This window comes from Manacus vitellinus, unplaced genomic scaffold (genome assembly GCF_001715985.3).
Source record: "Manacus vitellinus isolate BGI_N305 unplaced genomic scaffold, ASM171598v3 scaffold_0_pilon, whole genome shotgun sequence".
NCBI classification, from domain to species: domain Eukaryota; kingdom Metazoa; phylum Chordata; class Aves; order Passeriformes; family Pipridae; genus Manacus; species Manacus vitellinus.
This window is the reverse complement of record NW_021938789.1, coordinates 49176354-49190589: the sequence shown is the minus strand read 5'-3', so window position 1 is coordinate 49190589 and position 14236 is coordinate 49176354. Positions and strand designations below refer to the sequence as shown.

Here is a 14236-nt window from a genome sequence, read left to right as displayed (position 1 = left end):
AGACACTGAACTTGTCAACTAACCTGACCTAATGATACTGCCAATATGAATGCCACACAAAATTTCACATGAAACTCACATCTCAGACACTGCTAGGAAGGGGATGGAAACAGCAGTACTAACAGAAAAAAGGCTGGAGACTTTCCTCCTGGTAGGCAGAGGTGGGAAGACACTCTCTAATGTGGTGTTTCAGAATGAGCAATTCAGCATCACAAGTGGGAGAGGACTTGAAATAACGTACAGAAATTGAACAAAGACATGACATAAAGCCCCCAGATATGCACCAGAGGAAAACTGGGAGTCAATTCAGTACTACGCCTAGAGGTAACACCTTTCATTGAACTGAGTTAAAATATTGTATATTACAGTATTTTACTCCTCTGTTGGGGAAAAATTGCCCCAAAACAGCTACTATGAAGGGTTGTCAGTTGATATACTCAGAAAATCTGGCCTCCTAAATAAAATGGGACTACCTCATGTTCACTTCACAGAAAAAAAACCAAAAAAAACCCCATTAATACTCATTTACACTGCGTAAACCTGTAAGATTTAGAGTAAGTTGTAAGATCTACAGAGTAAGTCAGGCATGTGGTACTACAGATGGAAAAAAAAATTATCATCATGATTCATGAAAAATCTTTAATGGAATAAAAGTAACTCCTATTTAACTCTTGTACTCTGCAGGATTACAGCATCCAAATCCTCAGTGCTTTGCAGGATTGATAACTAAATTTCCTACAAACTGCAGGAGTTCCCCAGCCTCCCATTAAGAACTCTAGTGGACAGAATAAAAAGCTAGTGGGAAACATATTTCCCAGGCTGAAAAATATTATGTTGAGAAATGTGACCAACATACATTTGAGACATTATTGTATATCACAATTCTGGAGAAACAGTCACTAAGCTACTTTTTATTAGCAGTTTCTATAACTTTTCTAACTTCAGAAATACAGCAAAGATTGTCTCAAGATTTCAGTACTGCTATAAAGTAAATTTTTCAAGTTAACAATATAATGGTTTATAATATAGAGAGTGTTAGGTAAAACAAAATACACACAGGCTAAATAAATGGTATTGGTTTTATGAAAGGCAGCAAGAAAAGCACCAAAATACTGAAAAGTAGAGTTTGCTAAGGACTTAAAAGGGAAAAAGACCCACACTAGACATGGAGGCTCATGGACAGGACAGCCTGCTCGTATGGGAGAACATCTCTGGAGAGAGAAGAAAGATCCACATCACTTTAAAGAGTGATTTAGAGGAGAGGTGCTCAGCACCGTGGGAGGCGGGGAGCAGGGGCTGCCCACCCCAGCTGAGGAGCCAGAATGGGCTCACTGCTTTTGAAAGACTTGGCAGGAACACCCCAGCAGGCACCATCCCACTGGATGCAGGTACATTTACCAATGTGCTCTCCTGTGCCTCACCTGCTTATACATTAAGCATGGCTGATGCAGGGGACAAAAAGCCCCTCTTTCACCTCCCCTTCTGGCCATCAAAATCCCATTGATTTAGCTTCTCCCAAAGAGACAGTCCTTCAGTCTTGATCCTCACTCTTTTCCTCATTCTCCATTTCAACAGGAGGGGAAGACCTGGCTCCCTGGGGCTAACCTGAAAACAGTGACCCACAGTATGAGCAGAAGTGAGACTGCTCAGTGATCAATGTCCATAGCCTGTTCATGGATTTGCCTCAGCGTAGGTAACTTACACACCAGGAAAGTTGTCTTGTGTTATATCTTGACAGCTGTTAAACCTTAGTTCCACCTCCCTCAGCTTCCCCCAGTCCACCCCTTTGTATAAGACCTCATGATGCACACAAATAATTTCCCATAATAATTCTGATAATCTCTCTGCTTCCTACTTTAACAGAAGGTGATGCTCTCCCTGCAACAAGGTGGCAATTGAAATTTGTGCTTTTGCTAAGTGCCTAGCTTTTCATCTGACAGTAGTTGGGATGGGGACATAATGTGGGAGTACACCAGCTGTGACAATAATAATGGCACGATGGAGCATGTGGCTAGTCAGAAAACAAAGGGGAATAATTTTCCACTGTTGCTGCATCACAACCTCAGTAACACAACCGAACAGCAGGACTTGAGACTTGAGGAGAGGGATTCTCTCTACCACTGCAGAGATCCAGACACCCCTGCAAACCACGTCAGTCTAACACAGAAGAGGGAGCAGGTCGGACACAGCAGTTAGGACGCCTAAAATTCTGCAGCATGGACTGGAACATGTTGTGCTGCCTCCCTTTCAGTTTTTTATTTGAGGATGTATCCGAGGAAATGGATTTCCGTGTCTGACTGTTCTGGGCCCGGATCAGTTTCTCATGTTCCCGTATTTGTCTCTGTAAGTGGTTCTGGATGGCAATTCCCAGGGATTCTGGATCAAGGGAAGCACCGTAAACTTCCCATGTCATTCCCTGCTCGTCCCAAACAACATCCCTGACGTGTTTGGACTGCTTCACTTGCACTTTTGCCTCCATGGCTGGGGTGTGCTGCTTTTTGTTTTCCCCCAGGTTTGGCAAGGCCTGAGCTGAAGCAGGAATTGCTGCTGTGTGAAGCTCGTGTCTGCACTCCCTGGCCTGGAAGCCTTGCTGCTGGAGAGCTGCAGATGCCGCCACAGGATGGGCAAGACCTGGAGAACTCCCACTCAACTTAGGTGTCAGTCCTGCCTGCAGGTTCTGGCTGCTGGCTGTCTGAGACTGGCCAGTGTCTCCCTGGCCTCTGCTCTCCTTCTCACCTACATCCTCCAAGCACGCCTTTACATGGACAGTGGTAGGCTGGCTGCTAACGTTCATCCCTCCTTTAGGATCAAGCACCATTGAGTTTTCTTCCTTTGGTTTTACCACAGATTGATAAGGAATGGCCTCCCCTTGACCTGCACCCTTACTTTGCGCAGGCTTTTGCTCAGAGCTACCTGGGACCTCCTTCTGCTTGACTTCACTGTCTGTGCTACAGAGTAAAGCTAACGGGCTGCTTCCTGCAACACGGACAAGATCTCGCCCGTTGTTCTCGGTTCCTGGGACAGCATCAGGGGAAGTGTTGCTTGGTTCATCAGTGCCAGTCCCAGACTGTGATGGAGTTTGATTGCTGGAGTCAAGAGCAAGCTGCTCGACTGGGACAGGCTTTGGTGGGACTGGAGCATCCACTGGCAGCTGAGCAGCATCCTTGCCATCATGGGCTTCACTGGTCATTCCAGCATTACGCACAGGTGTCCCTTGGGAGGTAACGGCTGCAGGGGAGAAGGGGACAACAGGTTTTGCATTATCTGCTGACACTGGAGACACCATGTCAGACGGCACCCCAGGCAGTTTGACAGGCTGGGTTTGGGCTGAAGCAGTCACAGCCATAACAGTCGATTTTGATGTGATACCAAGAGAACACGGGGACTTTTGTGGTGGGGATAAACTGTCAGTACGTTCAGCCTGGCTCAGCCCCATACCTCCTTGGTAAATTATGTGCAGTTCTTCCTTCTCCTCTGGAGGAGGATTTCCTTTCAAGAAGGCAACAAGGATGCTGGGACTGGTGGAAGCTGATTTGCTCTCCACGGCAGCCACAGCCTGAACCTCAGCATCTCGCCATGTCCTACTTTCAGCTTCCTGAGTCAAACAGCTGCTCTCTGGCTGAACGGTCATTGTACCTGTTTCTCTGAATTTGGAGAGCTGGGTGGGACCTGGACTTCCTGGCCTGGGGTCTGTGTTGTGTACAAGATGTGGACTCCTGTGGCTGAACTGGGCTGGTGCCTTGTTGCTCTGCGCCGCTTCAGCTTTATCTGTGGGCTGCAACTGCGCCAAGTCTGCAGGCCCGCTCTTCGCCTCCAAACTGGTCTGTGGGTCTCTCCCCAGGTCAGTTTCGGTTTGCCTTGCTGGCAAGGCTGACTGACATGCAGCAGAACCGGTTTTTTCTGCTCCCCTGTCTTTTTCCCCTCTTTGCAGAAGGTTTGCCTGAGAAGTATGACAGGATTCATCACCCCTGACAGGATCACCTGGGGAAGAATAATTTAACACCTCAAGTGCCGGCTGATCATTGGTCCCCTGAGGTTTCAAGGCAGAGTCATCTATTTGTGTCAGGGAGCTCGTTTTCACCTGGCTTCCTTGCACGAACTGCCGGGAGCTCTGGGGGGCTGGCATCATCTCTGGCCCTTGCCCTGCCAAGAGGGCTCCTGCTGCAGGAAGGGTTGGTGCTGCTGGTGTTCGGCTGCCCGCTGGCTGGGAGCAACCAGCAGGATTTACAGCTGCAGGATGCCCCTCTGCAGCTGTGCTGGCAAGCCCAGGAGGAAAGGCTTCCTGCCGGCTCTCATTGTCCTTGTGGCACTGCTCACACCCCTGAGTGCCGGCAGCACCTGTGCATTTCAGGTCAGACAAGCAAACTGCAGCTGAGCTGGATGGTGTGCAAGGGAAGCCATTGCTGGTCCTCTGGCCACTGGGTAGTTGGGGCTGGTGCTTAGCAGACTGCAGGTCTCCCAGGTGCTCTTCCTCTGCAGAAGCTGAGACCACGGAAAGCTTGGCAGATCTCAGAGGATCTGGTACAGTCCCCATGGACTGTCTCCGAGACGTTGTTTGCGTTCAACTTGTCCTTGGAGTTTTCTTGCTGTTGGTGATGGGTTTCCTGTGAAGCTAACCTGTTAATGAAACAAACACAGTGTTAGCAGCAGTCAGATTTAAGTAAAAGCACACAGAACAAATTGATTTTACAGCACGAAAAGAAATACTTGCAGGTAAAGGGGAAAGTAAAGCACCCGGCTGCCTAAAAGTCATGGAAAAGACAGATTTTAATGATCTCCCAGTTCTGAAGTCTGGATGGAGAAACCAATATTAGAGACAAAGCAAAGACATCTGCTCTGCTGTCAATACATTACTGAAAACAATGACATACCAAGAGGGAGGAAAAAAAAAGAAATTTGAAGTTAAAGAAGAGGTACAGACTTTGTAGAGGTGTTTGAGGTCACAAAATAAACTCACTGTGATAACATTCTCTGACAAGCCACACATGGAAGGAAAGGCCCTACCTTGCCTGTTGCACCTATGTGAAGAACAGACGCGATTTCCACCCCTAGACCTGAGTGGATCCCAAACCTGCAATAAGCACCAGTTCCCCCTTCTTCTCAAGAATAGCCCTTCTAGCTCCATTACCAACAAGGACGTGGTCACAGGGGCAACACGTCAATTGAGACTAACGTGGATGAACCCAAGCCTCACTGTAAAAGGAATATGCAAGGATCACAACCTGCTGGGTGATGCAGATAAACAACAAGAGAAGCTACTGCACAGAACAGCACAAGGGTTGTGCACGCACTTACTGCTTTCACGCTTAGATCCTTTGAAATAATTACAAGGAAGCCAGCTTGATTAATAAATGGAGGTACAAGTGATCTAGAAATCAATTTAGGAGCAGGTGGTATGAAATTGGAAGGGGAACACTGAAGCACTGCAGAACAGGAGGGGCCCATGCCATACCCAGGGAAACATGAGGGAGGGATTTTAAGCAGGTGCAGCAGAGTTACTGAGGTTGAAATCCTGCCAGGACTGCAGAGAAACCATCGCTTCAAACAGGAGGCGATCTCCAAATGTGGCTGTTGGCTGGGCATTCCAAAGGGGCTTAGCCCAAATTGGATTCTGTTAGAGGTCAAGGACTGGATCCCTGTCAGTGTCAGCAGTGTGGTGGTGGCCAGTGATAAAATCCCAACCCACTCTTCTTTTAAACTGCAGGCTACATGTGCTTGTCTAAAAAGTTTTCCCTGTCTTATGCTGCCAGGAAAACACAAGTATGAGACTTGGGAGACACCCTGAACATTTAGTTTTGTTAACCAGAGGGATGACGCCAGGAAAATTACCGTACCTTTTTGTGTGCCTCCATCTCTGCAGGCACACAGTAGGATCTCCTTTGCTACATTCCTAGGGAGATGCTGCTGGAAGCAGCTGTGCAATCACTCAGCTGTTCCAGACCCTCCCTCCCTACTAGCAAAATCAACAAAAGCTCTTTTCAGAAAACATCTCTCCTTCTCTTTCTCAGCCTGAATGGCAGCGGTATAACTTTCTTAGTTTTTGTAAAATTAATCCTAAGTTTCAGCACCTTAGGATACTTAGAAAGAGCAACAGAAGAAACATGTTCAATGAAAGGAAAATTTAAAAAGTACAGCCAGTCTATTTTTCTAAGAAAAGTGCTGCAACTTATTACTTATTCATTAAGCTTTACATCTTCCAGATATTAATAATTTATTATTTTTATGCTGTCTCTTTGGGCTCTGTCCAACCACAGATATACAGTCTGCTGGGTTAAGCCAGTCCTGAGAAACTGTGATCCTGCCCCTGAAGGATCCTGAGTTCCTTAGCTATAATCTGTGACAGCAGCTTGGCATCATCCCACAGTGGCTTTCCAGGAAGGCTAAGGATTGCTAAGATTTTTGAGAAGTATGTAAATAGGACTGGAAATCAGTGGGAGTTTGTGGCTGCCTACAAGACATCTTCACTCTATTATGTGCTCACTTTACAGACAGCCAACGTAGTCCTGAAGGAAAGGAGAGCCATTCCATGTTCTACTGTTGTACTGTAAACATCTAATGTCTGCAAGGAGAGGAGCAGATGGCTTCGGGAATCTTTTTGTCTAATTCTGTTACTGTCTTCTCTCCTTTTCCAAATAGTGATGCAAACCAAACCAGTACATACCACTAGGCAGGTCACATATTTTTTCTATTTTTTAGATCCAGAGTTTATTTAAGAACAATTAAACAAATAATGGAACAAAACCAATCCATATTTTTAGGATGAGATGTACTTAGTAGTTTCAGAAGAAATAAAGATTTCAGAGAAAATCTGTTCAGTTCTTCACTATACAGAACCTGGAGCACCATCTTTTAACTCATACCCTCTCAAAAGGGGAATGATTCCTAGTTTGTCAATTAAATTAACTAGTTCTACTCTGAACCCCTGCATGAATTCTCATCTGTTTAGTGGCTCTTCCTCAGCATCACCTGAAACACACATTTAAACATGTGCTTCATGTGCTAGTTAAAAGAGATTCTGCTACAGAGCCCTCGACATATGACATCAACAGAGAAAATTCTGCCCCAGAAAATCCACCTGGACCTATTCTCGGATGTGGGACAACAGAGTATAACCAGACATTTTGCTTGACCCTTGAACACAGGTTGGGGACATGGGTGATTCTACTGCCTGGAATGACTCTGAAAATGAGTTAGTTTATGAGAATAAGGTTTTTATAAAGACTGTTGTCAAAGTCATGGGAGCTATTTCCTAGACTCCTCACTGAGCCATCCTAATGACAGGAGCCAAAGGCACTGTAGTAGTCTAAATAAACACAGTAATTTTTGATAATGTTCTTACTGAAGAATAAATAAAAATCAGAAAGAAAGGTAAGTCTTAAGAAAGAGAACAACAAGCAAACCCAATAGATTACAGAATTGGAAAGGCATTTCTGTTATTGAAATCTCATTTATGATTATTGTCTCATTTTTATTATTTGAGTCCTGTTACATAGGAATGAAGAACAATGCTGGGACCTTTGGGCAATACTGTTCAACTGCCAAGACAGTGAGGATTCAAACAAACAAGCAACGCTGCCTGCAAGCAAATACTTAGGAGAAACAGATATACAAAACTCAGTAGTAGGCCAAAAAACATGTCAAAACAAATCAAGATTGCTGATGAATTTTTCAAGTCTTGTACCAGACCTGAAGCAATCATCCAAAATTTTCTGTTATTAGGAGGTGAAATTAGTATCTCCACAAAGGTCAAAATCAATTTTTAGTAATAAGAACAGATTTGCTACACCAACACAGTTCTTCTTCCCCTTATTCTTGCAGGCCAAATTAGCCTGCCTGAGTGTGTCACTCTCATCTCAACAAAGAATTATTCTATACCTTTTGCAACAAGAGGTTTCTACCTTTGACAATGTCTGTGTTTGGCTTATATGGTCTGGGAGGGTCCCTGCATGGCCAGCAGACCTTCACAGACTCTTGTGACTGAGTAGGTCTTTTTTATGTGCTGTAAAAAAAAATGCAGAAACACCACTAACTCCCAAACCAAGAAGTTTCCAGGCAACTCAATGCTGACAATGTAAAGAAACTCCTAGTTATTTCAGTAACACCCAACCCCCAATTAAACAACACTAAAATTTTTCCTCTTGCTGCTTATGAGAAAGTCTGCATGCTTCATAATACAAACCCATAAATTTGCAGGAAATTCCTACATAAGACTCTGCCTCCCATTCCCTCTTGAAAAAAAATGTGAAAATGTGCAAAAGCACAAATAAGACTACCAGCATCTCCACCTGCCCTCAACTGTAAAAATAAAAACAATTAAAAAGAAGCTCCCAAACTAATCAAGCACTCCTTCCCCAACTCTATTCTCATTAGGTTTCTATTTTTTGAGCCCCCCACTGTTGGAGTCCTCTCTTCACCCTTGTCTCTGCAAATAGAAGAGCCGAGCATTTGCTCTTAACAGTTCTAATCTTATATGATCTCTCAGAGCATCACAAAAATCATTATGCAACCACACGGGTTAAGGACAGAGATAAACATATGCTGAACTGAGAATTCAGTCTCCATTCTCTTTTCTTGATCTGAGAAAAAAGATAACGGCTCACCCAAACTCATATTAGACCACTGAATATAAAAAGCACAAAGCGCACTTCTTTAAATTTTAAACATAAATATGCACATGCGTCCTTCTAATTCTGTACCCAGTGGGGTTTTTTCCCCACATCATTAAGTTGTTGTTCTCTGTAAATGCTGTAACTTTCTTTTTTTAATGTCAAAGGGTGTTTGTTATTCTTTTTATTTGTGAAAAATTTGCTTTACGGGTTATTTTCTCCTAATTATCTGTGGGATTGAAAACTGGCAGTACAAATAAAGGGCAGCTCAAACCAAGGACATATTCATTAAAATACAAAAGAGGTTGCCCGAAGAGGTAAGATACAAGATGCAGAGCTTCCACCTTCCAGTGTGCTTTGGGATGTTGACAGGAGATAGATTATCACACTATGACCACAGGGAAGCAAGAGGCGGCAGGGGATGCCCACAGATACCTTGCATACCTGCGGTTCCCAGCAGAGACAGGGCTGGCATTTCAAGGATATGGTGCCTGAAGTCCCATTTTGCCTTCTACACCTGGGGACTGCACATGTTATTGAGGGACAGACCTGCAAACACAGCATGAACTGGTTCCAGAGACAGACAGGGAGGTGGACAGCAGAAGCAACAAGTGCAACACCACAGGGCTGCAGGACCTTCCTTGCAGACATTAAGCAAAGCAGGTTGTATGTGGTGGTTTGCTTTTGACTGGCCTCTGCTGACTCAGTAGAACTTCTGTAACACTTCAGCATATACTGCTAAATAGCTGTTTACTTCCTCGCTATCCAGTGAATTGACAGGACTTTACTCAGCACAGATGGACAACAGCCTATTGCTAGACTGCTTTTAGTCCCTCCTAAAACCCTTCCCAGCACCTGCCCTAGAAGCACTTTTGAATCACGTGTGACGCCCCAATACTAGATCAGCTGGAACTACCAACTGAGCCACATGAACAGCCCTGAGGAAAACTCTGCTCCACCCAGGGCTCCCAGGGTGCAGCGGCTCCTCACTGGGTCTCACAGCTCTTTCTCCCAAATGCTGACACTCAACTCCCACTGCCTAGCCAGTCTGCTCACAAAGGTGTCAAGACACAATGAATGATGGAAACAGTGGAGTGAAAAATGGGAAATAAGTCCAAAAGAAAAACAGGGATAAGTGCTTGTCCCTGCTTTGTAACGGTAATAAACCAAGGAAAATCATGTGAGAAATCAAGGGCAAGATGCACTGCCATTTTCTGCCAAAAGGAGATGGCTGCCAATCAGCCTGACAGCTACTGAAGATTTACCTAGCAATATTTTGTACATGCTGAAGAAACATATTTTTCTGGTTGTTGACTCCTCTCATCTTGCATCTCCATGCTTCAGAATGCAGAGCACGGGAACTCCCCTTTAGAAGGACAAAGCTCAGCTTAACCTGCTGCCCAAAACCTGCAGATGAAAAAATGGGTAAAGCTAGTCCTACCAAATGGTACAGTGGCTTCTGGGACTAATCCAAAGCAAAGCAAACTGCTCTGCACCTTCTTTCATTTCTTTCAGCTTCTGACAAACCTTAAATACACCCTGAAAAGAGGCCACAGTAACCTTACTGTGAACGACATAGTCTACTGAACTAGATGCAAAGGCATTTCTGATTAATATTAAATACATTTTAAAATCTAATATTTACAGTATTTTCTCACTGAAGCATGCAGATACTATTGGTGGATTTTGTTTCTGCAGGTACATGCTCTCTTTAAATATATGTTCTCTGTGCTCCCTAGACTCTTAATTCCTTAGAGTCCAGAAAGTGCAGTGTCCAGCAGGCTGTAGAAGAGCCTCTCCAAAACCAGATCTCTCGAGTGCTCTCAGGTACTTAGCAGTGAGCACAGGGGATTGTCTAGCTATAATTTTGGTACTGCAGTGCTTATCCTAGTTTGGAAACAAGCATCAGTCACTCCATCCCTACCATAACCTCAGGGTTGCCCGAAGTCAGTGCTGGTCTAAGCAGCTTTAGATTGGTATACAAAGAGTGCACCCAAGCAGAGCCGAACCAGATTTGGGGCACACCTCTGCTCCAGCTTCAGACAAAAGGGTGCAAACCAGTCCAAGTCCCATGGCTTGGGAGTGCAGGATGGTGCTGAGAGTCTGGGCACGTGACCTTGAGTAGAACCTTGCCCTGACACTTCAAAATGGTCCAAGGACACATGTGTACCTCAGCAGTTGCTCAGGGACAGATGTATGAGAATATATGCAATGGGCTTTTAATAGGCAGGCACACAGAACAAAAACTGTGTGGTGATCAAGCATGATTCAGTTCTACCATCCTGCTGGCAGTTACCCTACAATTAGAAAGATGTCCATCTAAAAAGGAAGTACAGCTCTGCTCTGATACAGCATGTTCTAGCCCGTGTCCCCATCTGTTCCCTGTGGGCAGCACCCATCTCGCCCTGGCCAGGAGACAAGCAGCAACCCCCACATCCAACTCCAGCACCTGTTCCCACCATCCAACTCCAGCACCTGGTATTTAGAAGTGGGAGAAAATACAGTATTGAGAAGATTGCTAGAAGCCAACATTTAGAGAGGAGATTGAAAATCTTGGTTTAAATTAAGAATTGTGGTATCATCTGTTGCCATTGAAGGTTTAAGCCTTCAAAGTTCACTTCTTTCTCACAGATTAAAAGCCTTTTCCAGGAGAAGCGCAGATCCTCACATAATCACAGCCTCTAGAATCTCTCAAAAGAGCCCCCCACATGGTCAAAGGGCAGTGGCATGGGAAGGAACTACAGGAGGGCTGGATGACAGCCTGAACATGCACCACCTCCACACCCTTCTCCCCATACCATCCCTTCCTCTGACCCCCATCCCCATCCTGCCCCTCTACTCCCCCACTCAGCCCATGCTCCCAAGCATCCTCCCTGCTGGCAGACAGAGGCCCTGGGCAGCAAAGACAGGCACACCTCCTCCCAGGGCTACAGCACCCAGTAAAAAGGCTTTCTTCAGCAAGCTGTGTAAGTATGCAAAAGTCCCTGCTGAACATTGGGCTTACTGCAGAACACCGCCAAGAGCCCGTCAGTCTTTCTCCTCCAAAGTGAAAGGGAAGGATAAATGGCTTTATGAAAACAGCTAAATCAAAGAACAACTACACTGACCAACAGCCACATTTAACAGCTGCATAAGCTACAGTGACATTCCTTCCTCATATCCTAGGCCACCAAGGAGGGGATGTGACATGCAGGTAAAACCCAAAATAAACAGATGTTTATTTTACTTTTTTTTTTTTTAATTGCATGTTATTATGTTTAGCCTCATTTTTTTATCAACAGGTTTTTCTTATTTCAATATCTGACACTGGAAGTCATTTTTAAGGAAACACAGCCTGACTTCAAGGGTAAGCCATGTTTCAGGAGGAACATCTGCATGCCGCATCTCTGACAAGCACACAAGAGGAAAGCAGCAACCTGCTGTCCACATCAGGTGACTCCTTTTAACATAGCTCACTGCCACAGTATTTTTTTCCAGCTTACTACTGAGTAAAAACAAGACATGATGTTTGAGGGATGTGAACAGGAGGCTTTCAAACACCATTTTCATGTTTGATGTTGAAAGCAACAGAATTTCTAGCAGACCAAGTGGGAATTCACTCCTTATCTATCCTGCTATCTTCTCCTGTCTGATAAAAGTATGGTGAAATCTAACCTCTCATTAACGCATTTCGTGCAGCTGAAAGCTTTTGAATGTTGACAGCTGACAAACAAAAGACCTGGTTTTTGTGAGAGCAGTTTAACAGTAGCCAACAATACATACCTTTTTCCTAAACAGCAATGCCAACGTGACTTCATTATAAAGCAGAGTGATCATCTTTAGGGATGAAAGCATAATGCTGGCTTAGTGCCCATGCAGTTCTTGCTTTTTCTGCTATGACTCTCGGATAACTAGCAACAACCAGGATGACAAGGTTTACGTGGACATCCATCTCTTGTAAGCTGGACCAAGGCCAAAATCACATTTCTGTGGTCAGGAGAATGTAACTACTGCTGAGTAGGTGTGTCTTGGAAAGGATGGCTCTAGGGACAAAGGATGTTATATACTTCTAACATGCTTTCAGATGCTTAAAAGGAAGGTTCCTGAATTTCATTATGACCTCCTTAAGAGTATTCCCCAGTGCACTGAATACAAATACTCATCTCATGGCTGAAGCATCCCCAGCAGAGGTGCCTAGGTAATTAGGCCTGATTTGCTGCTGAATAATCATATTATTAGTGCCCAAAGAAATGTATTGTAGCAGCACTTCTTGTTTTAAAACCAACCTTGTAAGTGAGGAAGTTTTGCCTTTGAAGAGCTGATAGCAGGATCAATGTCTTTTGCATAAAGTAAAACCCAATGATAATGTTTAACTCTCATGTGCTGTCTGAGAAAATTAAGTTCTCCTCATATATCATTTTAATGAAGATGCTGGGCTTAGTATTAGAGAAGGGAAGAGATCTTTACATAACAGGCACCTGGCAAAGGACATATCCATTGTCATTTACAGGCGTTATCCCAACGGAAAAGAACTACTCCAAATGGCATGTAATTAGGGAAGAAGGATGTAGTGCCTAACCAGTCATTACTGTAACAGAAATTTGCCGTACTGTGTGATTAACCTAAGAAAGGCATGATGATGATCTCACCACGTCTGCTCTTGTCTCCTGGCTATCAGAAAACACAACTAATGTGAATAAAGGCTGGCAGCTGAAACTGTGGCTTTTTTTTTTTTTTAGAAAAAAACCCCCAACAGTTAAAAATATCTTGCCTTCTTCCTGCTGCCACCTCAGCAGTTGCTTCCTGCTTTTTCACGTTGTCACTTTGCTCTGCTGTTGTCTGTCATTGACATAAGAGCAGCAAAAAGAACAAAATAATCTCCTTAGTAAACCGCCTCCTGCTAAACACCTTCTCAAAAAAACACGAGAGGAAGCACCATGTGCTGGGCCACTTTCTGTCTGATGTATTGAGGCTCTGCAGGAAACCAAATGGCTGCAGGTTGGAGGCCTTCGCTGTTCAGGGATAAAAATCGGAGCAATTCTATGGTATCTTTACAATGCTGGTAAATGCTCTTTTGAGGGCAATGACTCAAACCTGTATGATCAGCTAAGGCCTCTAACCTGCTCACCTCAGCCACTCAAGCTTTCAGTATGACTTCAGTGAGACCATTACATGGAAAACTGCCACCTCAGTCTCAGACTCTTCTTTTTTTTTTTTACTTGAGGCTATACACTTTATTTGGTTGAACATTGACCCTGCTGGAATTGGGCGAAACCAGAGATCAGTGCCTCATTCATTATTTTTTTGACTGATGAAGTACTGCATGTGGGACATGAGGAAAGTGGGATGTGCTAACTGAGCAGGGATAGGATGACACACCCTAAATGGTACCTTGCAAAGCCAGGAAAACCAACATGTCATGTACTGCAGATAATCAGTGACACCATTGCTCTTTATATTGAGAAATGATGGAACAGCCTGATGGTGTACAAAGCACTGTAGGCATGTGAGGGCTTCTAGTCACCTGGCTCTAATGAAGGTCAATGCTAGATATGAACATTTTTGTAAAATATTACACCTATAAACCACAGCATGTCTTCTTTGGTCTCCACCCAGTGCTCACAGAAGGTGTTGAAAGACACATCTGAGGA

General features: G+C 44.4%; 1 protein-coding gene across 1 annotated transcript; it reads right to left on the bottom strand.

Moving 5' to 3' along the window:
- Nucleotides 1-574: 574 nt before the first annotated feature.
- Nucleotides 575-4611, bottom strand: GPRIN3 (GPRIN family member 3). The gene has a single exon (XM_008929797.2). The coding sequence runs from the start codon at nt 4532-4534 to the stop codon at nt 2153-2155; it is 2382 nt and encodes a 793-aa protein (XP_008928045.2). The 5' UTR covers nt 4535-4611; the 3' UTR covers nt 575-2152.
- Nucleotides 4612-14236: the final 9625 nt, after the last annotated feature.

Coding starts and splice junctions, on each gene's coding strand:
- GPRIN3 (XM_008929797.2), bottom strand. CDS start 4,534: ATGGGGACTGTACCAGATCCTCTGAGATCTGCCAAGCTTTCCGTGGTC.